Source organism: Dendropsophus ebraccatus, chromosome 10 (genome assembly GCF_027789765.1).
Source record: "Dendropsophus ebraccatus isolate aDenEbr1 chromosome 10, aDenEbr1.pat, whole genome shotgun sequence".
Taxonomy (NCBI): domain Eukaryota; kingdom Metazoa; phylum Chordata; class Amphibia; order Anura; family Hylidae; genus Dendropsophus; species Dendropsophus ebraccatus.
In genome coordinates, this window is record NC_091463.1 from 18116577 (window position 1) to 18142792 (window position 26216).

At 45.3% G+C, this 26216-nt stretch overlaps 1 protein-coding gene across 1 annotated transcript in view; it reads right to left on the minus strand.

Annotated features, from left to right (window-relative positions):
• Nucleotides 1-419: 419 nt before the first annotated feature.
• The window catches only part of LOC138802618 (5'-nucleotidase domain-containing protein 2-like), a 37749-nt gene continuing 11952 nt past the window's right edge, over nt 420-26216 (minus strand). The window contains exons 3-14 of the mRNA XM_069986121.1: nt 25502-25576; nt 24764-24819; nt 24473-24566; nt 23455-23583; nt 20891-20951; nt 19304-19406; nt 17952-18053; nt 15359-15440; nt 5371-5457; nt 5146-5286; nt 4506-4570; nt 420-3842 (exon numbers count right to left, since the gene is read on the minus strand). Coding sequence (XP_069842222.1) covers nt 3581-3842; nt 4506-4570; nt 5146-5286; nt 5371-5457; nt 15359-15440; nt 17952-18053; nt 19304-19406; nt 20891-20951; nt 23455-23583; nt 24473-24566; nt 24764-24819; nt 25502-25576 — 1257 coding nt within the window. The 3' untranslated portion in view covers nt 420-3580. The remainder of the gene's footprint in view (nt 3843-4505; nt 4571-5145; nt 5287-5370; nt 5458-15358; nt 15441-17951; nt 18054-19303; nt 19407-20890; nt 20952-23454; nt 23584-24472; nt 24567-24763; nt 24820-25501; nt 25577-26216) is intronic.

The following is a 26216-nucleotide window of genomic DNA, read 5'->3' on the forward strand; positions in this document are numbered from 1 at the left end:
AGATATATATAAACAAAATGTGTCTTGGGCCACCATATTTATTACTGAGCTCCCCATGGGATACAGGCACAGTGCACATTGGGTCTGTAGCCCTTCTGCACACTAGTAATACTTCTGCACAGTAGCACCACAGACAAACCCTTAAAACTTTCCATCTCACAACTTTCACCTCTTTCTGTAACATGTTATTCGGTTTTACTTTTTTGGCAGAAACGGGAAGTTACATTGTTGGCTGCACTTTACTCCAAACCCTGGGAGGACGGGCACCTTTAACCTCGCCGCACAAATACCAGCCAGAGACATTCTGTTCCTGCTGCTTATATCGAGTTCCATTACAGACAATGACTCCGTGTTCAGCCGAGCAGAGTGCCACCCTCTTAGGACGTTCTCAGTCTCCAAACAGGACACAAACACAAGAGTCGCAGTTTATTGAAAGTTTATTTGACGCTTCTCGCCGTACAGCTCCATCATGGCCGCCGTGTACAGCCGAATCCTCCAGTCATTTTTAATATATCGCATAGAAGTAAACAAAACATTCATAAAAAAACATGTCCCAGAAAATAAATTAAAAAAAAGTTAAAAACCCAGCATGTCCTCAATGTGTTAAGCACCATATACCCCACATGCAGGGCGTCACTTCCACGTCCACTTATCACGTACTTGCCAGGACATCCATCTGTGTCGGTATCAGAGATCAGTCACTGGTAAACTGCACTTAGGCTGGACATTACACTAGTCGTCCAGAATCAAGATGAGAAGAAACAGCGCCACTCTTGTCTACTGGCTGTGTCTGGTATTGCATATCATTTAAATGAATAAGGACGAGCTGTAATATCAGACACAGCCCATGGATAAAAGTGGTGCTGTTTTTTTTTAAATTCCTGTATAACTCCTTTATGCTGATCCTTGGGGGCTCCGACTGCAGGGTTCCCCACTGATCATAAGGAGAGAGAAACAATTGTCACTCCATTTCAGCAATGGACAAAATTTGATCAATTTTCGTGATCACACCCCAACCAGCTTGTGATCCCTTAGATCAGGGGTGTCAAACTGCAGCCCTCCAGCTGCTGCAAAACTACAATTCCCATCATGCTAAAGCTCTGGTTGTCCAGGCATGATGGGAATTTTTGTAGTAGTTTGGCAACAGCTGTGGGGGCCACCAGTTTGACACCCCTGGTCTAGGGGGATAACTAGAGATGGGAAACCCCTTTAACTGTCTCCTGCATGTCACAACCGGACATATGTCACATGCTTTTCTTTCTTTATTGGAGCTACAACCATCTGTCATTTCTTGCCTTGTTGATGGACAAATGCTTAAAAAAAATAAAAATAAAAGGCTCCTGTTGCCATAAATAAAAAAAAGCGAAGTAGCCATTCTGTGGTTCTTTTGAGAAATTTGTGCGACGATAGGTAGTTTCTCAAAACAGCGCCACTCTCATAGATAAGGCTGTGTCTGGTATTGCAGCTCAGACACACTGATGGTGCTTGCTCATAAAATCTGGGGCTATGTTCACACATTGCAGTACTGTTGTGATATTGCATAATCACACCAAAAACACTGCAGTACAGCAAAAAGTACTGCAATGTGTGTGAACACTCCCTTCAATAGGAGGAGACCCTTTTTCAAGACACTCCTTCCCCTGATCTCCCTGTACACAAATGGGGAACCATCAGCAGATTAGACGAATCTAACCTGCTGATATGTCCCTATGAGGAAGGTGTGCGTCTTCCTGTGGGGGAGCGCCGATTCGTTAATCATCATTAGAAGAAGCAGGCCGGCTCGTGCAATGGGGTGGGGCTCCAGATCAAGGATTAGGGTGCTATTCCACGGAGAGATAACCGGCCGATTATCGCTCCGTGGAATAGAAAGAACAATCAGCTGATGATCGGGTCATCGGCTGATCGTTTCATTAAGGTTCAAACCTAAAATTGGGCAACAGACGCGTTCATAAGCATCATATATTAACTAACATGTTGCAGGGCTTCTCCTTCGCTCCTCCTTCCTCCCAATCCCGCATGCAGCAGCTTCGGTGCGGCCTGTCTTAGCTGACAGACCTCTCAGCCAATCACTGCCAGGACCGCAGCGGCCAGAGATTGGCTGAGCAGTCTGTCAGCTCAGACAGGCCGCACGAAGCTGCTGCTGCACGCGGGACTGGGAGGAAGAGGAGTGCAGGAGAAGCCCTGCAACATGTGTAGGTAATGTATGGTGTGAGCAAGGGCTGCAAGGACATCAGTAACGATGTCCCTGCAGCCCTCACTAAATGATTATCGGGCCGTGGAATAGGCCCAGTAAACGAGCGCCGATCTAACAGATAGGTGCTCGTTTACATTATTGATCGGGTCCTGGTCGGCCCGTGGAATAGGACCCTTACACTGCTAACTTCATGGGAACGGTGACGAGGAGGAAGGTAAGGGTACTATTACACCAACAGATCTGACGACAGATTATCTGCCAAAGATTTGAAGCCAAACCCAGGAACAGACTATAAACAGAGATCAGGTCATAAAGGAAAGACTGGATTTCTCCTCTTTTCAAATCCACTCCTGGGTTTGGCTTCAAATCTTTGGCAGATAATCTTTCGTCAGATCTGTTGGTGTAATAGTACCCTTAGAGATGTCTCCTGTGCACATTAGGGATCTATCAGCGGCTTAGATTTGTCTAACCTGCCTTTAAATTTCTGACATCTCCCAACTTTCCCAGAATGGCAAATCTTCCATACACAAATATATGAACAGGAGGGAATGTATCATAGGTAGTCGGCCACATTTTGTAATATACCGATACAATCAATGTACGGGTGAATACTGACTTTTTAATTTTTTTTTTTTCGGAGGAGGAGGAAAAGCTGCAAAATGTTTTTAAAAATAAAATTGTGCGTTTTTCAACTTTAAAAATTGTTCTATAGTCCAACATGAAAACAGAGTCTCTTGATCCCTAAAGACCACAAGTACCCCCCCCCTCCCCCCAGTATAATGTTCCTTTTCCATCTGCAAGGTAGTGGCCACAGCTCCGGACCTCTCGTCCATCAGCGTTTGGCAGCAGTCATAAGAACTGACGGAGAGGCCCAAACGTAAAAGCAGATGCCGGACGACAGATGGTAGATTCCTAAAAATTTCACACTTCCATATGAACATGTGCAGCTCTTCAGCCTCAAAGCTTGCTGGTAATCCAGGTTGTCTTCAAACCCCTCCGGGGAAAGAGGGGGGCAAAACACGTCAGAGCACATGGCATTTCAGTGTGGTAATGGAATTAAAAGGGAAACAAAAAAAAAAATTAAAAATCCCACCCTCCATTGACCTAACATTATCAAGGGCAGAATAATATCGGAGGAGCCAGATTAAGATTAAGGAGGAGTAAAGAGCCTTATCGGACAAGAGGAATAGATCTTTAGGAAATCTTAGTACACCCTGTTTCCCAGCTTATTTGTACAAGTACTAAGAAGAATCCATCTCCCGTGCCTCCCAGAAGACGCCATACTCTCCTCTGTGCAAACAGCACTGGCAATGAAGGGGAAAAAAAAAAATAAAAAAAAAATTTTTTTTTAGTCTTTGCTTACAATGTCTTAGACGTAAACCACATTTAGCGGATGTGCGCCATTTCTTCTAGGAAGGGAGTCTTCATGCAGCCGGTGCAGAGCTGGTCCATCCAGAGAGGCGCCTCATGCTGGAGGGGGGTGCGGCGAGGGAAGAAGGCGTAGTTCAGGTCGTAGTTCAGGAGGCAACTAATTGAGGCCATATACAGGTCGGAGAAACGGCAGAGGCGTCTGGAGAAGTAGGTGGGGTTGTGGCAGGTGCGGAAGATGCTGCCAAACTGGGGGTTGAACAGGTTCTTGGTCACAGCTCTGAAAGTAAAGTAAGGTATGGGTTATGTCATCTATTGTTCACTGTTATCAGCCAATGGCTGTATCCATGATTTCCAGCACTCCTTTGGGCGGCATCCTTTAGCAGCCACTGCTCATCAAATGCTGCACACTCTGACAAACTCTAGCCGGGATGTGTGGCTGTATTAAAAAGGGGTTATATATTTGTAACTTCTATTATCAGCTGCTGTATGTCCTGCAGGAAGTGGTATATTCCTTCCAGACTGACCGTGCTCTTTGCTGCCACCTCTGTCCAAATCAGGAACTGTCCAGAGCAGGAGAGGTTTTCTATGGGGATTTGCTCCTGCACTGGACAGTTCCTGACATTGACAGAGGTGGCAGCAGAGAGCACTGTGTCACACTGGAAAGATTACACCACTTCCTGTAGGACATACAGCAACTGATAAGTACTGGATGGCTTGAGGTTTTTAAATAGATGTAAATTACAAATCTGTATAACTATCTGAGACCAGTTGATTTGAAAGAAAATTTTTTTTTGCTGGAAAAACCCTTTAAGGGTACAGAGATTATTTCTAAATAAAAGAAAAGAATTGACCTGATTAGGACCCCATCACTCCCCAAACCCTGCTTGTCCAGTGGGATGAATGTACCAGATAGGAAGACCCCTTTAATAGCAGTTGGTACCTGAGCTCCTGTCTCTCCTTCATCCAGTCTTGTAGAACCTGCTGAGACTCCGGGTCACGGAAATTCTGCAAAGAAAAACTAGCGATTAAAGCCGGGTTCACACAGGGAAGGAGGATTGTACTGAAGCCAAGAATTCTTATAGCTGGAACACCTGAATAAGAGGGGGGGGCATAGATGATGGCGGGATATGGGGACAACTGACTGGACATCATCTTCTATCATCCCTTTTGAAGACCAGTCATATGATGCAGCTGAGTGTGAAACGCAAACACTTGTGATGGAAGAGGGACGTCCACGTGGGCCGATGATCAGCTGATCCGATCAGCCATGCAGGTATAAAATGTTGGTTGTCGGCACATTTGGTTACTCTGGAACAATTCTCCGCCACTGACCCGACAGCTGGGGGGGCACCGCTTACACTGCTGGGGAATAGAGGATAACCCCAGTTTTGGGCTGGTCAGTAAGCAGCCAGAAGTCTGAGGTCTATGGACAGACCATGCTCAGTGATGGGGGACCTGCAGACGTCCAGTTTCTGCAGAACTACAATTCCCATTATGTCTGGGTAATACAGCCAGATACACAATACGATACCTGCCATAGATATACTCTTATCGATGGTACCTGTGCGCTCCTTCCTTACCTGCATACGCTCGAGAAGTCCAGTTAGCGCCTGCATCCAGGTCAGGGACTGAGAGTATTGCTCGGTGTTGACAATCCTAGTTTCGCTCTCCAGCTCGGGCACGATGGCCCCCGTCCTCCATCCATGACGGAGCATCAAGTCCTGCAAGGGAGAAGTAATCACTCAAGTGTCCACGGAAGTCACACTAAGTGGAGGACCAATCCATCAGGAAGAGCTGTCACTTACTGCCAGGTCGCTGTACAGGTGGTCGCCGAAATAAAACACCTTGGAGCCTCGCCAGCCTGTCAGCCGAAGGAAGTCAAACAAGTTACCCTGAAAAACGAGGAGAAAAACAAACAAAACGTGAACAAAATAAACCAAAGGAATCAAAACAGAAGAGGAGGAACAGGATAATCTAGCCTCAGAGCTGTCACTCACACGGCGGACTAGGGATGTCACCATACCAGAATATCAGAATATGGACACACACTTTAAAAAAAAAAAAAAAAAAGTCTAAAGTATACAAAGATTCTGATACTATTGCATTGCATAGGTCAGTGCTCTCTATTGGTGAGTCTGCCAAAGACTGAGCCCGGAAGAGCGATGTACTCGGCCTCTTCCATTGGCTCCATAGGAATGAATATAACCAGCGGGGCCCGATAGGGAGATCAGCAGGGGGTACAGAGGTCGGAACTCCTACTGTAGATAGGGAAAAAGTACATTTTCCTAGACAGCCTCTAGAAGTGTATGGCCACCTCTGCTGTACGTTCGCTCACCTCTAGTTACCACCCTACAAGATATAGTCTTTACTACAGTAACTCTCTGCAGCCCCCATACTGTACACTAACAGGGCTCCTGGCCAGGGGCGGGCTGGGCCGGGGGGCAGGGTGGCATCTGCCCCCTGGGCCGGTCTTCCACTGTACATTAGAGGGCTGCGCTGAGGCTGCTTACCGCCCCAGCGCTTTTCTCTCTAACTCATAAAGAAGCTGCAGGGCCGGCCTGGGATGCGGGCTGAAGCTGCTCCCCCCCCCCCAGCCGTTAAGCCCCGCCCCCTGTGGACGTGTACCATGTTCCTCCTGGCCCTGGACTTCCTGCCTCTTCTGAAGGAGTAGAGGACAGCAGTGGCGGCAGGGCAGCACAGCCTATTATTCACATCCAGTCACACTCACTGACTGGCTGTGAGGGGACCATAGGTGCCCTAGCTCCAGCTGCCACCAGCAGGTCCTGTATGTGTCCTCAGCAGCTGCCTGTACTACTCCCTGTATGATACAGTGTGGTGAGGAGGAGGCTGGCTGCTAACCTCCAGCTACACAGCCTCCTCCAGCTACAGGCTCCTGCTTCCTGTCAGGTACTGGGCTGTAGATAGGAGGGAGGTCGGGACAGAGAGAAGGGGGAGTCTGCAGAGCTGAGAGAAGCACACACACAGTCTTCTAGCATTGTAGCCACTGCCCTGTTCCCCCTATAGCTGCACCCTCTCCCCCACGCTGCTTTGCCTCTCTCCACCTGTACCTGTTATGTGCAGTGTGCCCCCCCCCAGACTGCTGTCTTCTCCCGCTCAGGGTGCTGGGCCCCCACACACTTCTGGCTGTTAGCATTAGCATTCGGATTCCTAATTGTACCAGAAGACGTCCAGTTATACTGCACAAAAGTAAGTGTGACTGTATGTACAGTATGACTGAACTACTGTATGTATACTTGTCTGTAACATGTATGTGTATGTATGGCCAGGTTCACACTATGCATTTTTTGCACAACTACGGTCATTGTTATAAAATATAGCTGTTGTCTTTACATAGAGTGAACCTGGCCTATGTGAGTAATATCCACACACACACTTTTGGTTTCTGCTCCTGTTCACTAAAGGAGAAGAATGGAAAAAAAATGCAGATGCTGCAAAAATGCTCCAGATAGAATGATACGCACCCATACAGAACAATAAGCACCATTACAGAACAATAAGCACCCAAACAGAATATACACCCATACAGAACCATACAGTACCATATACACCCATACAGAACAATATACATCCATACAGAATATACACCCATACAGTACAATATGCATCCATACAGAACAATATACATCCATACAGAGCCATACAGTACAATATACACCCATACAGTACAATATACATCCATATAGAACCATACAGTACCATATACCCCCATACAGTACAATATACACCCATACAGAGCCATACAGTACCATATACACCCATACAGAACCATATAAACCCATACAGAACCATACAGTGCAATATGCATCCATACAGAACAATACGCACTCATACAGAACAATATACACCCATACAGAACCTCACAGTAAAATATGCATCCATACAGAACAATACAGTACAATATACACTCATACAGAGCCATACAGTACAATATACACCCATACAGAGCCATACAGTACAATATACACCCATACAGAGCCATACAGTACCATATACACCCATACAGTACAATATACACCCATACAGAACCATATACACCCATACAGAACCATACAGTGCAATATGCATCCATACAGAACAATACGCACTCATACAGAACAATATACACCCATACAGAACCTCACAGTAAAATATGCATCCATACAGAATACAGTACAATATACACTCATACAGAACCATACAGTACCATATACACCCATACAGAACCATACAGTACAATATACATCCATACAGAACCATACAGTACAATATACATCCATACAGAGCCATACAGTACAATATACACCCATACAGTACAATATACATCCATATAGAACCATACAGTACCATATACCCCCATACAGTACAATATACACCCATACAGAGCCATACAGTACAATATACACCCATACAGAGCCATACAGTACAATATACACCCATACAGAACAATATACACTCATACAGAACCATACAGTACAATATACACCCATACAGTGCAATATGCATCCATACAGAACAATATACACCCATACAGAGCCATACAGTACAATATACACCCATACAGAACCATACAGTACCATATACACCCATACAGTACAATATACACCCATACAGTACAATATACATCCATACAGAGCCATACAGTACAATATACACCCATACAGTACAATATACACCCATACAGAACCATACAGTACCATATACACCCATACAGTACAATATACACCCATACAGAACCATACAGTACCATATACACCCATACAGTACAATATACACCCATACAGTACAATATACACCCATACAGAACCATACAGTACCATATACACCCATACAGAACCATACAGTACAATATACACCCATACAGAACCATACAGTACAATATACACACATACAGAACCATACAGTGCAATATGCATCCATACAGAACAATACGCACTCATACAGAACAATATACACCCATACAGAACCTCACAGTACAATATGCATCCATACAGAACCACACAGTACAATATACACTCATACAGAGCCATACAGTACAATATACACCCATACAGAGCCACACAGTACAATATACTCCCATACAGAGCCATACAGTACAATATACACCCAAACAGAACCATACAACACAATATACACTCATACATAACCATACAGTACAATATACACCCATACAGAACCATACAGTACAATATACACCCATACAGTACAATATACACCCATACAGTACAATATACACCCATACAGAGCCATACAGTACAATATACTCCCATACAGAGCCATACAGTACAATATACACCCAAACAGAACCATACAACACAATATACACTCATACATAACCATACAGTACAATATACACCCATACAGAACAATATACACCCATACAGAACTATACAGTACAATATACACCTATACAGAACCATACAGTACAATATACACCCATACAGTACAATATACACCCATACAGTACAATATACACCCATACAGAACTATACAGTACAATATACACCTATACAGAACCATACAGTACAATATACACCCATACAGTACAATATACACCCATACAGTACAATATACACCCATACAGAACTATACAGTACAATATACACCTATACAGAACCATACAGTACAATATACACCCATACAGTACAATATACACCCATACAGAACTATACAGTACAATATACACCTATACAGAGCCATACAGTACAATATACACCCATACAGAATAATACTGTACAATATGCTTCCATACAGAATATGCACTCATACAGAACAATATACACCCATACAGAACCATACAGTACAATATACACCTATACAGAACCATACAGTATAATATACACCCATACAGAATAATACAGTACAATATGCATCCATACAGAACCATACAGTACAATATACACCCATACAGAATACAGTACAATACGCATCTATACAGAACCACACAGTACAATATACACCCATACAGTACAATATACACCCATACAGAACCATACAGTACAATATACATCCATACAGAACCATACAGTACAATATACACCCATACAGAACCATACAGTACAATATACATCCATACAGAACCATACAGTACAATATACACCTATACAGAACAATATGCACCCATACAGAACCATACAGAACAATACGCACCCTTACAGAACTGTATGGGCCCCATTGATATTAATAAGGCACATCTGGGTTCTGGCATAGTGTAATTTGAACAAATAGGAAACAAGAGGACAGAGGGGGCCTCCTGGTGCAATAACGTAGTGGGCTAGTGTTACTATTCCAGTGGGAAATGGACGCACTCACCTTGTGGAGTTGTGCAAATGATTGACATCATAGGCACAACTCTACTGTAGGTATATGATGTCAATCAGACAGGGACCGCGCTACCCCTCAGGTTGCAGCCACCGAAGGTGGGTAGAAACATGCAGAGTTGTATCTCAGATCACAGGAACCAAAGGAGAACCCGTAGGAGGGTCAGCACAGGTCGACGTCCAAGAGACCAGTGAAATCGCATTAGGAGCATCACACAAAGATGTGACTCAATTGTTCTGTTTAATAGCGCAACGTGTTCGGTCTGTCTATCACAGACCTTTATCAAGGTCTAAGATACAACTCTGCACATTTGAACAAATAACAATAGTACTGCAGGCTGCACTATTTTGTTGGGTATTTTGGACATGAACTGCCAAAGCCTCACTCCCCTCCCTGTCCCCAAAGACTTCCATTATGTGACCATTACAGTCATGTGACACAGAGCTAAGGGAACATACAGAGCATGGACTTCTCTCAGTTTGTTCTGATTAATTGCTGTCTAAACATTCACACTCTGACCAATAAAAAATATTTATATGTTTTTATGACATATGAAACATTTTTTTTCTGGTGACATTGCCCAGGAAAACTCCAGTGATACTATAATTTTAGACTTCTAGCAAAAGTGATAAAAACTATAATGAAAATACAGAAACCCCAGTTTCCCAGCATATTGTATTGTAGTCAGTATGATGTGGTCATCCAGCTTTCCCACTATCTTATATTTAGTATGATGAAGGTCACCCAGCTTTCCCAGCATCTTGTGCTCAGAATGATGGAGGTCACCCAGCTTTCCCACCATCTTATACTCAGAATGATGGAGGTCACCCAGCTTTCCCAGCATCTTATACTCAGAATGATGGAGGTTACCCAGCTTTCCCAGCATCTTATACTCAGTATAATATGGTCACCCAGCTTTCCCACCATCTTATACTCAGAATGATGGAGGTTACCCAGCTTTCCCAGCAACTTATACTCAGTATAATATGGTCACCCAGCTTTCCCACCATCTTATACTCAGTATAATGGAGGTCACCCAGTTTTACCAGGATCTTATACTCAGTATAATATGGTCAACCAGCTTTCCCACCATCTTATACTCAGTGGCTGGTAGCCTCAGGGAGCTGAACAGTAGCTCTATACTGTGCAGCTGAAAACCATATCAGCACAATTGTGCAAATTGGTTCCCTTTAAGGAGCACTCCAGCTCTTATTACCCTCCTCACATCACTGCAGGGACGGTGGATGGCACCCCAGGCCTGTACTGCCCTGCTGGTCATTTGTGACCAGCGAGATCCTACTGCTCTGTGTGAAGGGGCCAAAAGTCACTTTGTCAATGTAAGTCTATGGGACTATGGTTCTGTGTCAGTGCTGAGCCGTCCCATATACTTATACAGGAAAGTGACTTCCGACCCCTTCACAGCGAGCAGTAGGAAATCCCTGTTTACAAATGAATGGAAGGGTTGAATGTGTTATCCGAACTGTCAGAACATTGCAGATGGAGGAAGTATTGGAGTGGCTGCCATCTACCTTCCTCGCACTGATGTGGGGAGCGTAATAATAAGTGAGGGCCAGAGTGGTCCTTGAATGATGGGCCGCTAGCTGGCTTCTCATGGGCCACTGCTGTGTGCTTGCCCCCCAGGCTAAAATTTGCCAGCCAGCCCCTGCTCCTGGCACTTCCTATGAGATCTCAGCCTCTTGACTATTGCACAAGACACTTCTCCAAGCGTTTCCTTCCTGCACTTTGTGAAACCCTTTTAATAGATGCGGCTACTCCGCTCCTACAGCCAGAAGCCCCTGTACACTCCTAATACTGGCAGATAAAAGGATTGGTGGGGGGCTGTAGGACAGTGCTATATAGAAATAGAGATCTCACAAACTACAAGAGATCCAGGGGTTAGGGTTGGCCGGCAGCTGCCATCTTTCTCTTGGTGGTGTCTCCCCCCCCCCCCTTACCATTGGGTGCCGGCGGGTGAAACTTAGAATTCTAATTCTTTCTAGGCAATAGGGAGTCAATGTAATGGGTGCAAGGAACTTCTACATCACCATAGTATGGCCGATCTCAAAGTTTACATGAGATTAAAAGGAGTACTCTGGATTTTTTCTGTTCAGATTAACTGCTGTCAGAAAGTTATGCAGATTGGTAATTTACTTCTATTAAAAAATCTCCAGTCTTCCAGTACTTGTCAGCTGCTGTATGTCCTGCAGGAAGTGATATATTCTTTCCAGTCTGACAGTGCTCTCTGCTGCCACCTCTGTCCATGTCAGGAACTGTCCAGAGCAGGAGAGGTTTTTTATGGTAATTTGCTACTGCTCTGGACAGATGTGGCAGCAGAGAGCACTGTCAGACTGGAAAGAATACACCACCTCCTGCAGGACATACAGCAGCTAATAAGTACTGGAAGACTTGTAATTTACTTCTATTAAAAGAAGATCTCCCATCTGTATAACTTTCTGACATCAGTTGATTTAAACCTTCCCCCGGAGCACCCATTTAACCCCTAGCTTGCCAAGTTACCAGGCATAGCAGTGACTGAATAGATAAGCCCCCATCCTCAACTAAGCCCAAGTTCATATGTGCCTGCAGTGTAAACAAGGCTTTTTGTTCTGCAGGCCTCTATGGAGATCACGTAGCCCACAGGGGCAATCATGGGAACAGCTAGAAAGGTGGTGACACAGCAAATAGAGCATCAATAGAGGGGAGGCCCGAGCACCCCCGCTGTGTGCTGGGGGAGAGAACATGGCTGTATACATTAGCGTAAACAATAGCGACACACAGAAATCACTCGGCAGCCACTTGACAGATGGACGGGATGTTTAGACGAAGTAAATAAAGTGACACAATGTTCTGCGGCCGGGAGAGGGTGAGGAGCTCGGTCTGACAAATTCCCTAAGTCATCAACCGTGTCAGCAAAAACAAGGGGCCAGCTAACCGGGCTGCGGGCACACCCAAGTCCAAAGCCGCACCACACACCAAGCCCTGCATACTAGTACAGTAGATTCTTCGGTGCTTTTTGGTTTTTTTTTAACAGTGAATCTTCTCTAGCTTTAGTCTCTATCACACCTGACTGGTAACACTAGATGTATACTAACATCAGGTCAAGTCCAAGTCCAGAAAGGACAAAAATAGTTGGGGGGGGTTGTAATACCACACACAACCTAAAGACATGGGTGGCGCTGTTTTTGAAAGAAAGCAGCCAAGCTTTCTTTATTCGTGGACGACCACTTAGATCGATAGACTCCAAAAAGGTATGACAACATGGGGAATCCCATCATGCTGGTCAGTCATTGGGATTTGGAACTTGTTGTCCAGACCTGGACTGTGGCCAGAACCTTCCGGCTTCTATAATCCCGAGAGATACAAAACATCCTGTAATATACGGGGGCCGTGCAGGATGGACGACGACAGCACCACCACCACCACGTATGCACAGCCGGCTCTTTCCTGCTGGGTGTGAAGGGGAGCAGGATGAGGACGTCTCCCCCTGATGCTAAAATAGCAGTCACAGAGGAGTCTCTGAAGTGACGGAGCTGGGGGGGGGGGGGGGGCTGTCACTCTTCCCAGAACAATAGAGCAGACATGTGACTCTGCACTTATTTGTCAATGAATGGAGACATTGACATCAGCCATCCTGATTATTACAGGTTACTGCTCCTATAATAAGTAGGTTTGCACCCAAAGTTGCAAAAGAGATCTGCATTACAAACAAGAAAAGTGGAGTGATGGGTAGAAAATGGGAGGGTGGGGGGCATATCTGAATTATTGTATAATACAAAACATCAGTGATAAAAGCAGCTTCAAACCAGAGAACAAACATCACTGCTCCTCCTTGGGTGTATAGTAGCGGTCATGCATCTTGTAGTTATATGTGACCCCTGTTTAAGTTGAATGCAAAGTTTTATCGATTGTAATTTAAATAAAAAAAACAGCACCACACACTTTGTAGTGGTTGTCCCTGGAACTGCAGCTCAGTACATTGGATTTGAATAGGACAGAGCTATAGGGAGAATTGAAGTACCAGACACAGCCACTAGGAGATGTACAGAGCAGTGCTTGGTAACCGATAGAGGCTGCAGCAGTTGTCTAATGATGGTCTCAGGAGTGGGACCTCCCCAACTCAACCCAACTCAAGGTAATTTATACAAAGAGCACCTGTGATAATACCTGATGCACTGACTATAATTCGATTACCTGTGAAATTCTAAGGAAATCCTCAAATCATGACCTGCTGGTGGGCTATGAGGATTTGAATGAGAAGCACTACTCTATCATGCCCAGAGCTTAAAGCGTAACTGTCATTTCAGGGTCATTTTTCTGAAAACATTAAATATCAACAGTTCAAGCGATTTAAGGTTTTATGTACTAAAAGTTTCCTTCTGTAGTGAAAAAGCAATCTCCCAGCCTCCCCCCTCACATCAGAAGAAGCAGGATTTCTGTCTCCATTATGTGGCTATGGAGAGGGGAGGGGCTGTTAGGAGTGACTGAGCACGGAGCAGTCCTGCACAGCACAACACCCTGCAATCTTCTCTCAGTAAGTTCATAGATAAGCACTGACCTTTCTGACACCTAAATTTAGCATTTTAGGTGCCCAGAGAGTCTACAAACAGCTGACCTTCATGTCACCTCTTCCTGCTCCCTCATCTCCCTCAGCCCCTCCCCCCTCCATAGGCTTACAATGGAGAGAGCAGAACCAGTCTTCACTGGCTTCTCTGTAATGAAGACGTGTTTGCCTGATAATGCACAGATAAGAAGTCAGAGGGGGAGGCTGGGAGATTGCTTCTTGAGTACAGAAGGAGGCTTTTTTGGCTGATGAAACCTATTACAGAGTTTTTTAAAATCGCTTATACTACCGATTTCTGCAATAAAAAAAAAAAAAAAAAAAACATGACAGTTACGCTTTAAGTGTCAAGGAGGTGGAACTGAGCTGTGCCCCTCCCCATCTTGACTGGTTGACCTCCAGTAACCAGTACCAGAAGCCAAGCAGGAAGGGGTGGAGGAGGCATGAATACTGTTACTCCACACCCCTCAGACATAACTAGGATCAGAGAAAACCACAATATTTTCTTCTAGAACCAGCGCCACTCTTAGGCTATATTCACACATCCGTAGTGCAGCTCGCGACCGCAGCCCGCACAACAAATGTGCATCTGTAGTGATCCGTGCTCCATGGAGCACTATAGTCACACTCCAGTACCCTAGCGATCCGTGCTGCAAAATGCTGTCTGCTTTACAGCATGTCCTTTTTTGCAGCACGGATCGCGGCCCCGTACACATGTAAGGATGTGTGAACGGGGCCATTGAATACCATAGGTTCTATGTTGTGTCAGCAATTTCAGACAGAACGAATACGTGAATATAGCCTTATATGAATAAAGTGGGGTTGTAATACTACACACAACCTGAGGGGGTGTGTGGCTTTGTTTTTATTTCCTCTTTAAGATGACATCCCTTGCAGCCAGTCGGCCAATAACCTACCTGTTTGTAGACTTCTCCCTTTTCCAGTTTAGTAATGCGGTCCCACTTCAGGTCTCCATTTCCATCCACTCGTCGGAAGGGTCTGCGGAGGTCACAAGAGGGTTAATTTTAGCTCCTAACTCCTTCAGGCCCATCCACATTCAGGCTTTCTAGTCGGACGTCACACAGACACATCCCCTGTTGTCTAGACTCCAAGATGAAGATGTGAGCAGGAAACTGGCTCTAATCCTGCCGAGAGCTGCGCCAAATCCATTTAACAGTGAAACAATTGTAATCCGGGGCTGGAGGACCGTGCGGCCGTGACTAACAAGTCCAGAGGTGTCACAGGAGGTTGGCACCAAGCTGGGTAATGGTTTAATAGGATAAAGCCTGGCACAGAGCGGGCATCAGGGTACAACAAGTGAGGTCTACAGGACGGTCCCCGTATGAGGAAATTAGATTTATCCTGTAACCTCACATTCAGTTTATGTAACTGACCCGAGTCACCCGACAGCTCGGCTACCCCCAGTGACTATGTACGGGGCCTGACAAACACCAGTCATGTAACAGTAACGGGGAAATAACATGCACATCTACACTGAAGCCTTTCCCCTAATACGTATATTCTCTCACTGCAGGCTCTGTGTCACAGGCTTAAAGGGGTTGTCCACCATAGAAATCCCTTGTTAAAGAGGTATTCTCATCTGGACAAGTTGCCTTGTCCACAGTAGCCACCACAATCTCTGGTAAAGGAACCTCTAAATAGCAGCAGAATGGAGCTATGGGTCGCACTATTCCATTCAGCCTCTATGAAGGCAAAAGCTGCCTTCTTAGACAATAAATACGAGGCAGACACCTCCTATCAGCCACGATTTTTGGCTTCCCATACTAGAGATGGAGAGGGCATAACAGGTCCAGATGGAATACACCATTAAAGGTACCCAGACAAAAACAGATCACAGGGTGCCCCTTCCACAATAGAATGCAGTCAGTAGTAACCAATAAGGGAAACAGTGGCTACTGTTTAAAAGGGTTATCCAGCAGTACAAAAACATGGCCACTTTCCTCCAGAGACAGCATCACTCTTGTCTCCAGGTCAGGTGTGGTTTGCAAATTAAGCTCCATTCACTTCTATGGAACCAAGTTGCAAAACCGGCACCCAAACTGGAGACAAGAGTGGTGCTGTCTTTGGAAGCTAGTGGCTATGTTTTTGAAGTGCTTGATAACCCCTTTAATTTCCCTGCAGCGCTGTTGTGTAAAGCCCCTATTATATGGGGCGATTGGAAGGGGCAAACGAGCGTTGTCAGCACTCGTTTGCTCCTCGTTCCCCGCTTGCTGCTGGCGCTATTGCACGCTATTGCTGTTGCTATTGCATTGCAAGCGAGTAAGAGTCAGGGGGCCGCAGGGAGCTGCCTGGGTGATCACTAGATCGTCCAGATATCCCATAGAAAATAGCAATGGTCTGCTGCCTAAAGCCCCTATTCCACGAGGAGGAGCAAATGAGTGCTGTAAGCGATCGTTTGCTCCTCGTTCCCCGCTCGCTGCTGCAGCTATTCCACGTGTCGGCACTGAGTGGGTGAGTGCGGGTATAATGCCTGGATGATCGCTAGATCGTCCGGGCAGGCCATAGAGGATAGTGGTGGTCTGCTGCCACCGCTCCTATTCCATGGGGCAGCAGCAGATCGCTGCTATCACAGTCATTTGTTTTTCAACATGTTTGAAAAACAAGTGACACAACGATCAGCGGACATAAACTATGTCTATTCCACTGGACCATTATCGTCCGTAATGGCCAATGTCGTCCGAATACGGCCGATAATCGTTCCGTGGAATAGGGCCTTTAGTCGTTTGTCTTTCAACATGTACAGACAACGATCAGCTGACATAGTTCATATCAGCTGATTATTGTATATTATTACACGAATACTGCTGATCACCGCATCGTGTAATAGGGCCTTACTGCACACAGACCAAATCCTACAATAGAAGAGATATGGTGCGTTTACACAGGGATTTATCCGACAGATTTTGGAAGCCAAAACCAGGAATGTATTTGAAAAGAGGAGAAACCTCAGTCTTTCCTTTATGACCTGATCTCTATAGTCTGTTTCTGGCTTTGGCTTCCAAAATCGGTCAGATAAATCTCTGTGTTAACGCACCAATACTCTCCGCAGTCAATCCAATCTGATAAAAATGGAACAATCCAATGATCACTGTCTATTAAAAAGGGATAGCTGGCAACAGCACAAACATCGCCAATTCTTTATGCATACAAGACGCCGCTCTTTATAAACTTCTCTCATCGAGTTACTAGAGCCGGGCCTGAAACAGGCTGGGAAACTAACATGCTGCGCTCTTAAAGGTCCGTCACATGACCAGGAAAAATTCCCATGCACTAGAAATAAACACTGGTGGTCCCATTCACTGACTACAAGACATGTTGAGAACCCATGAAGTAGTGCATATAACTACTCAAAAACAGACATCAGGTTTTGTCCAAGCAGATAAAGCGTGGGTAAAAAGTCTGTGGCTTTCACCCATCCCCTCCTCTTGTCCGTACCCAATGGTCACTTCCCTACGAGCTATAATCAGTGAATCCATCATGGGAACTTACTTAATGCAGTCATTGAAGAAATTGGGTTTGTCTGCTTGAACAATCACAACATCAAAGAAGTCCCTCCAGTCCTTGCCCACCATGTACTTCATTCCTTTGTCCCTGTGGGATGAGAATACATGCACAGAAGTCATTAGCTTGGAGATTCCACAGCCGCTATTGCTTTACTATACCAAGTTATCACTTAAAGGGTTTGTCCAGCATTAGAAAAAAAACGGGTTTTGTTTCTTTCAGAAAGAGCACCAATCTTGCCCTCATTTGTAATACCACATACATCCTGTGGACAGGGGGTGGCACCATTTTTGAAAGAGTAAAGTTATGGTTTTCTACTCCTGGATAACACATTTAAAGTAGAGCCGCCATAGGAACAACCCCTCTGCGAGGGAAGCTATTTCCAGTTACACATGGTCTCTATATTAAACTAAACTGCTCTTAAAGGGGTTGCCTATGACAAAGTGAAGCATTATTACAAGCATGTGACATTGCATTCAGTGGGGGTCCGACAGCTGAGACCCTGATCTATTCTGAAAGTGAAGGGGCTGCCGTTGCCCTGCTGGATGCCGCTGCAGTGCCAGCTCAGTATTACCCTGTAGCTCTGCAGGGGACGCACATGGGGTCACTGACTTCAATGGAGCAGAGTTACGGTTCCTTACTCAGCAGGTTACTGGGAGCAACAACGTACAAGGGGGAAAAAAATAAGAAAAACTTTAAAGGGAATCAGTGGGCCATCCTGGAGATGAACCCCCACGGATCAGAACGTAATGGCATAGGTCATCAGGTTACATGATGGAAACCCTTTTATCTTAAAGGTCACATTATAGACCATGAGGAGGATTTAAAGGGAATCTATCAGCTCTATAGATCATGTCTGGAGCTGCAGATATGGGCAGTTAGGGAAATAAAACAAAATGATACCTGCTGCCTTAGGGTCCATTTACACAGAAAGATTATCTGACAAATTATCTGACAAAGATTTGAAGCCAAAGCCAAATGACTGGTTGCAAAGTTATAAAATTATGTTTTCATTCTAAGCTCACGAGTCCAAGGGCGGGCTGAGCTGCAGCATTCACGCCTTTTACTTCTTCCATATCCCCTTGCATGATTATTGTACAGGACATACTGTAAACCAAGCAAGGTGGTGTGCATGCTGCAGCTCAGCCGAGCCTCCGACTCTTGAGCTTTGGAGAAAAACTATTTATAACCTTGCAATTGTCCATAGACTAAGGCAGGCATCATTTGTTTGATCGGTTATCTGTCCCTGTATGTAATTCTGGGCATGATATACAGCCGACAGATTTCCAAAATCTCCGACCCCGATGTGAACAAGGCCCAATAGACAGACATCAACTTACACAAAGCTGAAAGGACTGTTTGTGATGAGGAAAAGCTTCCTGCCGTGAGAGGCCAGACGGTGCAGGACGGCGTAGGTCTCTTCCCCTCGGAGGATGTAATTTTCTAGAGACAAAAGATCTCTGGTTACATTTACATAAACCAACACTGAAACCATTTGCAATATAAAGCACAACTACTTTCTGGAAAAATAGCGCCACCCCTGTCCTCAGGTTGTGTGTGGTATTACAATTCACCTCAATGGACCTGAGATTCAAAATCCCACACCCAAACTGAGGTCAGGAGGGGTGCAGTTTCCATTTTTAAGGGATAACCCCTTTAAATATGTGCCTATTCCCCGGCTTATTCCAGACTGTTCTCTCCCCCTGCAGTCACATCCGTACAATAGGCCCATCACTCAGACCTGACATGTGATGTGATGGGGGGTGGGGAGTCTATATCCAAATATACAGGAATGCAGGGAAACGAAAAACTTGTAGTTTGGGCGTATTAGTGACCCTAAGAGCCGATGACAGGTTTAGCCTGGGGGCATACGGCTGACCCTTGTGACGCTTTACGTTCATGTTCTGCTGAAAGAGGACATTGTTGAAGGGATTTATCAGACATTCCCCATCCCTCTTAAGACCCCCCCCCACCCAACAATACAATAAGACGCTGACTGCCTGCAGAGTACAAAATAAACAAGAACCGGCAAGGAAAACAGGAGTCTGCGTAGCAGAGATGTGTTTGCAGCAGAGCGTGCAGTGAGAGTTGTCCTTGCGTAACAGGTTTGACTATTACACAGCCTGACAGATATTAAAACATTTGCTATTAAAGGGTAGTTCACAAAAAATGTTTTTTTCATTTAGATCAACTGGTCCCTGCAAGTGCCAGAGATATGTAATATGTAAGATATGTCTATTAATAAATCCCAAGTCTTCCAGTAATTATCAGCTGCTGTATGTCCTGCAGAAAGTGGTGTATTCTCTCCAGTCTGACAGTGTTCTCTGCCTCCACCTCTGTCCATGTCAGGAACTGTGCAGAGAAGTAGCAAATCCCCATAGAAAACCTCTCCTGCTCTGGACAAATCCTGACATGGGACAAAGGTGGCAGCAGAGGGCAGTGTGTCAGACTGGAGAGAATACACCACTTCCTGCAGGACATACAGCAGCTGATAAGCGCTGGAAGACTTGATTTTTTTTTAATAGACGTAAATTACAAATCTCTGGCACCAGTTGACTTAAAGAAATTGAAGGGGTGAAGAACCCCTTTAAGTCAATGCCCCCTCCATGATTTGCAATGCAGCTGTTAATATAGACGGGCTGAACAAACAGCTTAAGGAAGTCTGTGCACAGAGCGTCCATTGCCATTGAAGGATTATAGACTGCAAAGAATTAAAACCGAGAGGGAAAAATAAATATAATCAGAGATAGACCACGTATTGACTGAGGTGGTGGGGGGCAGGGTATCCTGGAAATCCGCCTTAATGCCAAACAAACAATGCCGGCCAAGGGAGTCAAATGACAGACTTAGCTCTGCTATATGGGTATGTGCCACGTCCTACTTTTCCCTAAGAGGAGAGATTAGGCGGGTAATTTGGGGCCACTCACCGAGATCCTGCATGATCCACTTGTACATAAATCCCTTGATGTGAACGTCCCGGATGGAATCCTGCAAGAGACAATGGTTTTACAAGGTGAAGCTTGTTACCCTGACACCTCTAAGACGTCGACATAAGTGCACTTTACACGTCTGAAGTGGTGCAGAAAATATGGCCTCTTAGGAGATGCATTTTATTTGTTTCCTGTTGCTTATGTGGCGCCTCATTGACATCCTCGAATAGGAATAGGTCACAGTAAGAAGGGGGGGGGGGGGGGGGGGGGGGGGGGGGGGGGGGGAGATAGGGCACCTCCAGCTGTTGCAAAACTACAATTCCCATCATGCCTGGACAGCCAAAGCCGAAGGCTTTGGCTGTCCAGGCATGATGGGAATTGTAGTTTTGCAACAGCTGGAGGTGCCCCATCCCTGCAGTAAGACAACACCATTACTAATTCCCATGACATTTGCCAAGTACAAAATGTTTCTCGACAGCTACAGTAAAAAAGCAGAAAGGAAACCTGAAACCCTCCACGCTGAACAAACTAGATATGGACTCCCTGAATTCCTGGATATGAACGGTCCCAGATTTCCTCAGCAAACAACTCCCCCCTCCTCCGCTCCAACAATATTAAATCAACGCAGTATATAGGGACGTCTGCAGCGGCTTCACAGGAATTCTACAGTCTGCTTTATAGATACAAACCAACCCTTCCCCAATGACTAAACGCCAAGAACTTTTATGTTGTTTCCAAGAGGCTTCCCGTTTGGTGAGGGATAAGTTGTTCTGAACAGTCAGTGTTTACATCCTTAAAATATACAGAAAAGGGAACGGTCCCGATGGGAACAAATAGAGCGGTAGTGAAACGTTTTGGCTCCATTGACTTGGACAATGGACTGCTGTTGCTGCGATCGGTAGGGGTCCCACTGCTAGGCCCCTTCAGGATCAGATAGTTATCCCATATGCAGTAGATTGGGGATACTGTTTATACCGTCTAGCTGCAGATATTAGGGAAAGAAAGGGGCTGCATGTTATAGCATGCCCATTACTTTTATTCTTATAGGAGATAAGCCACAACAAATAGTCAGTCCAGCAGTATACTCCCCCTCTCCCCTCCGACACTCAGACAGTGGAAAAGGTACGAGAGAGCTTGGAAGAATAGCCATTGGCCGAATAAGTGCTTAGCCAACATTAGGCATGTCAGCAGATTCATTTTTCATCTACTACCAAAAAACAAAATACTCACCTTACCCAATCACCCCCATGAACAACGTTGTACTGGCTCCCTACTTACTATACCAGCCCTACAAGACAGCCAATTGCTCAGCTCTCCATTGTCACCAGTTATCGGTGTAGTAAGCTATTCCTGTAGGGTTGCCACTAGGGACGAAGTTGTTGGGGGAATGGGGAGAGGTGAGTATTCTTTTATTTTATTTTTGCAGTACCAGGGATTCACATCTACACTTTGTTATGCCAGATGTAGACCCTAAAAATTGTAATTGGGTCCTTTTGGATTCCATCAAGGTTTTCAACATTTTGATGTGCACTATTCTTACTTATCGAGTGTAATATACAACCCTTGATGCAGCGCTGTAATACAGTGGGATATACCTACACTAGGACACTGTGTTCTTATCAGAGAAAGGAAAATAGATAAAACTTTTAAGTGAACAATTGCTAGCCCCATCTGCACCACCACCATGTCCCCGAGTCAACGTGTGAAGAACACACACCTCTGGTCATAAAACACATGAATCACCTTGTGATTCGGATGATTAACTCTCACCCATTGTGTTCTGCATCATTGAGCCTCCAGCAGTTGCCTTATGAGGTTTTTAGGGCAAATAGACATGAAGGCCACACAGGTGTGAGAGGGGAACGTGACGGAGATCTGCTCTTCCAGCTGTAAGGTGAGGGTAGGGTCAAGGATTATCGCTACACCTCTCCCCCGGGCTATATCCCTCATAGGCACATAGAAAGAGAATACTGTATGTAGCTGCTTTGCTGGGCAAGATCTACTGGTGATAAAGTGCAACACACACAAAAACACAACCACCACATGCAGTCACGTCTACATGTGTTCTAGCCTTATCAATATGCCAGCCTTCTCCCCACTGACGGAAGGAGGACGTCTCATCTTACTGGTGCGATAAACATCTGCGGAGGCTTACATCACACGCTCACGTTCTGGCACATAATGTTCTTGTGAGGGTTACTGTGCCTCAGCCTGACAAGTACTATGAGGGGGGAAAAGGGGGCAGGGCGGCCAGCGAAAACCAAAACAAGTAGGAGAAGCTTCCTCAAAACCTCCACCACCTCGACTCAGCATTTCCAGTCTACGCTGGTTTGAGGCAGAACTTTTTTTTGTGAAAAACAAGGGTGGGATCAGTGAGCCCACCCCCCTCCAGACACACAGACCCTACACATTCCTTACAATAGGATTGAGAATACTGTAGATTGATGCCCATGTTGTGACCTTCCAGCTGCTGCAAAACTGCAATTTCTGCTGGGAATTGCAGTTTTGCACCACATCAATCTAGAAGGGCTACCTAAACAGAATACTATTACAAAACTTACAGTGACGTCCTTGTAGAGATGGACCGGATCATAATCTATGTCATTGCTGATGAAAAAGTCATTGGCCACGGCCAAGAGGGTCATCTCGGGCAGGGAGAAGATGTCCATGTACTGTTTAATAGCAGGACCCTAAAAAAAAAGGAGACACCCCAAGTCAACGATACCAGTAATAAACCTGGTAATATCAGACAGACGTTTTGTCATTTACATCTGAATACAGCATTTAAGGTTATAGAAAGGACTATAAAGATCTTCTTGCTGGATCACTAAAGATGGTTAGAATCAGACCAGAAACCATTACAAACCATTGTATATAGTAATCTAGATTGGGCACATTCTGTTCCTCTTCCCTGCGGTCGATCTTCATCACTTAAAGGGGTAATCCCATCTAAATACAGGGGCTCCCCGAACCATAGGACCTGCTCGCGCCTGCAGTTAGTGAGGTTATACAAATTGGATAAGACGGCTTGGCTGGTTTTTGTCTTCCTGACTAATGGGAGTTGCCCGAACAGCTATTCGGTTTACATAACAGTCAAAGTTATACAAAGTTGTGTAAAATATTTTAAAAAATATATATATATTAAATATAAAAAATATATTTGTGTGTAAAAAGTGTAAACCAGCTTGTTCCACCACATCTGCCAGCAGGCTTAAGGCAACCAAGATCTCGCCAAGATGGGAAAATCCCTTTAAGCCATCTGCTTAATTGCATTAAGGCATCACATGACATCTGTTATAATCATTAGATGCCTATGGGGTCATAGAGAAAGTTTAAAATGTACAAAGCAACAAGACAAATGCCTCCTTGTACCGATAAGATATGCGGGGAGTTGCAATCAACCCCATTAGCTTAAACAGGCCTAGCTACATTATATAAGGACATGCGGTAGCAAAAAAAAAAAAAAAAAAAAAAAAAAAAAAAAAAAAGTATTAGGATAGCGAGCAGCTTGGTCAGTAGACTCTCGATAGCAAACTGCACCGACCAATCTTAGAAGCCCACCGCGTGTTAAGTCCTTACCTTGCCGTAAAACCCGCTGACCTGGTGAAGCGGGATGTGGTTTGTTCCATGATACATATCCATCACCTCCTCATCTGGGACCGGCCTGAGGCCCCTGGTGAATGGGGAGGGAGGCAGATCAGGTTAATTTTACAGCATGAAAGGTTAGGAGAACACACCACGCTAGAAAAGAGGGACAAGAACTGCCCAACGTCACGAGTATGGCTATACGTCATGTTGCTACGTCAGTTGCTACGTCACAGCAACTGACCACCATACGGTCATATGGAACGGCCATTATTATACACCTACCTGTATACTGTGCCCAGCTCGATGTAGTGGTAGGCATCTATCTTCATGAGAAGTCCCTGTACCAAGACAATGGAGGATCATATAATATACAGACAAACATATGCACACCTATGATACATACATGATGTATACAAGACATACATACATGATGTATACATATATGCACAAAATAAGTCTATGGGATGTGTTAGCACAGAGGTGTCAAACTCAAGCCCTCTAGCTGTTGTAAAATTACAATTTCTATCATGCCCGGAGAGCCAAAGCGTTAGCTTTGGCTGTCAAGGCATGATAGGAATTGTAGTTTTGCAACAGCTGGGGGGCTAAAGTTCACCATCCTTGCCTTAAAGGATGGGCTGCCAGACACCACAGGGGACAGGGCTATGGGGTCCAGGCTCTTCCTAATTCCCCATACCATTTGGCAGGGACAGATACTAGGAGAACAGCAATGAGTTATGCTCCATACATAACCCTGACAGGAAGGTCCATGTAAACAAGAGAGCATAAGTGGAGTAATTTATGGCCGGTTTTACAGCACATATAGCCTGGGCCCCACATGCTGAGTGAGATCTCCGCCATGTGCTTGTTATCTGGTGGATCCCAGCAGCAGCTATCAGCAGCCTCCAGCACATAGGACAGTATGGAGGAGTAAACATTGCTTCTGGCCACTCTCCAAAATCCTGAGCCCCATTCATGCTAATCTGACCCTACTCTACAGATAAGCTGATAAGCCGCCATTACCTTATTCATGTCGTAGTGCAGACCTCGCACTGCAAAGTTGGGCAGATACTCGTACTTCAAGATTCCCTTTGGATACTAGGAAGCAGAAACAACAGTGTCACGTATGGAAATGGCCATCTTCCTCTGATCATTTCATCGCTATGCAAGGTTAGATCAGTCAAGTAAAAAAGGTTTGGCCCTTAAAGGGAACCTGTTATACTGAGAATGCTGACGCGTGTTATAGTGGGGGAGACGCCGAGCAGATTAATATATAGTTTTGTGTGAATAAATGTAATGCAACTAGAAATTAATTCCTCTGAAGATCTGCTCATTCTGAGTTTAGGAGTCCAGTAGGCGGTCCTACAAAGACAAACAACTTTGTATACACAATGATACATGTTTTTGTTTTTTTTAAAGAGGATGTACCACCCAATACATCCTCTTTAACCTGAACCGACGATCGATCGGCGCCGGCACGGGGAAGCCGGTGCCGCGGTTCATTTTTCGGACTGCCGCCCGGTTCCAGTGCACGGCGCCGTTCGATCCAGCGGTGCCGGCCGGTGCTGAAGCACTGGAGGTCGCCCGGGCCGCCCCCAGTGGGAGGGAATTCCCTCCCCTGTATGACGCAGCTCGCTTAGAATGAATGGAGCCGCGTCATACAGGGGGCCGACCTCCAGTGCTTCGGCACCGGCCGGTACCGCTGGATCGAACGGCGCCGTGCACAGGAACCGGGCGG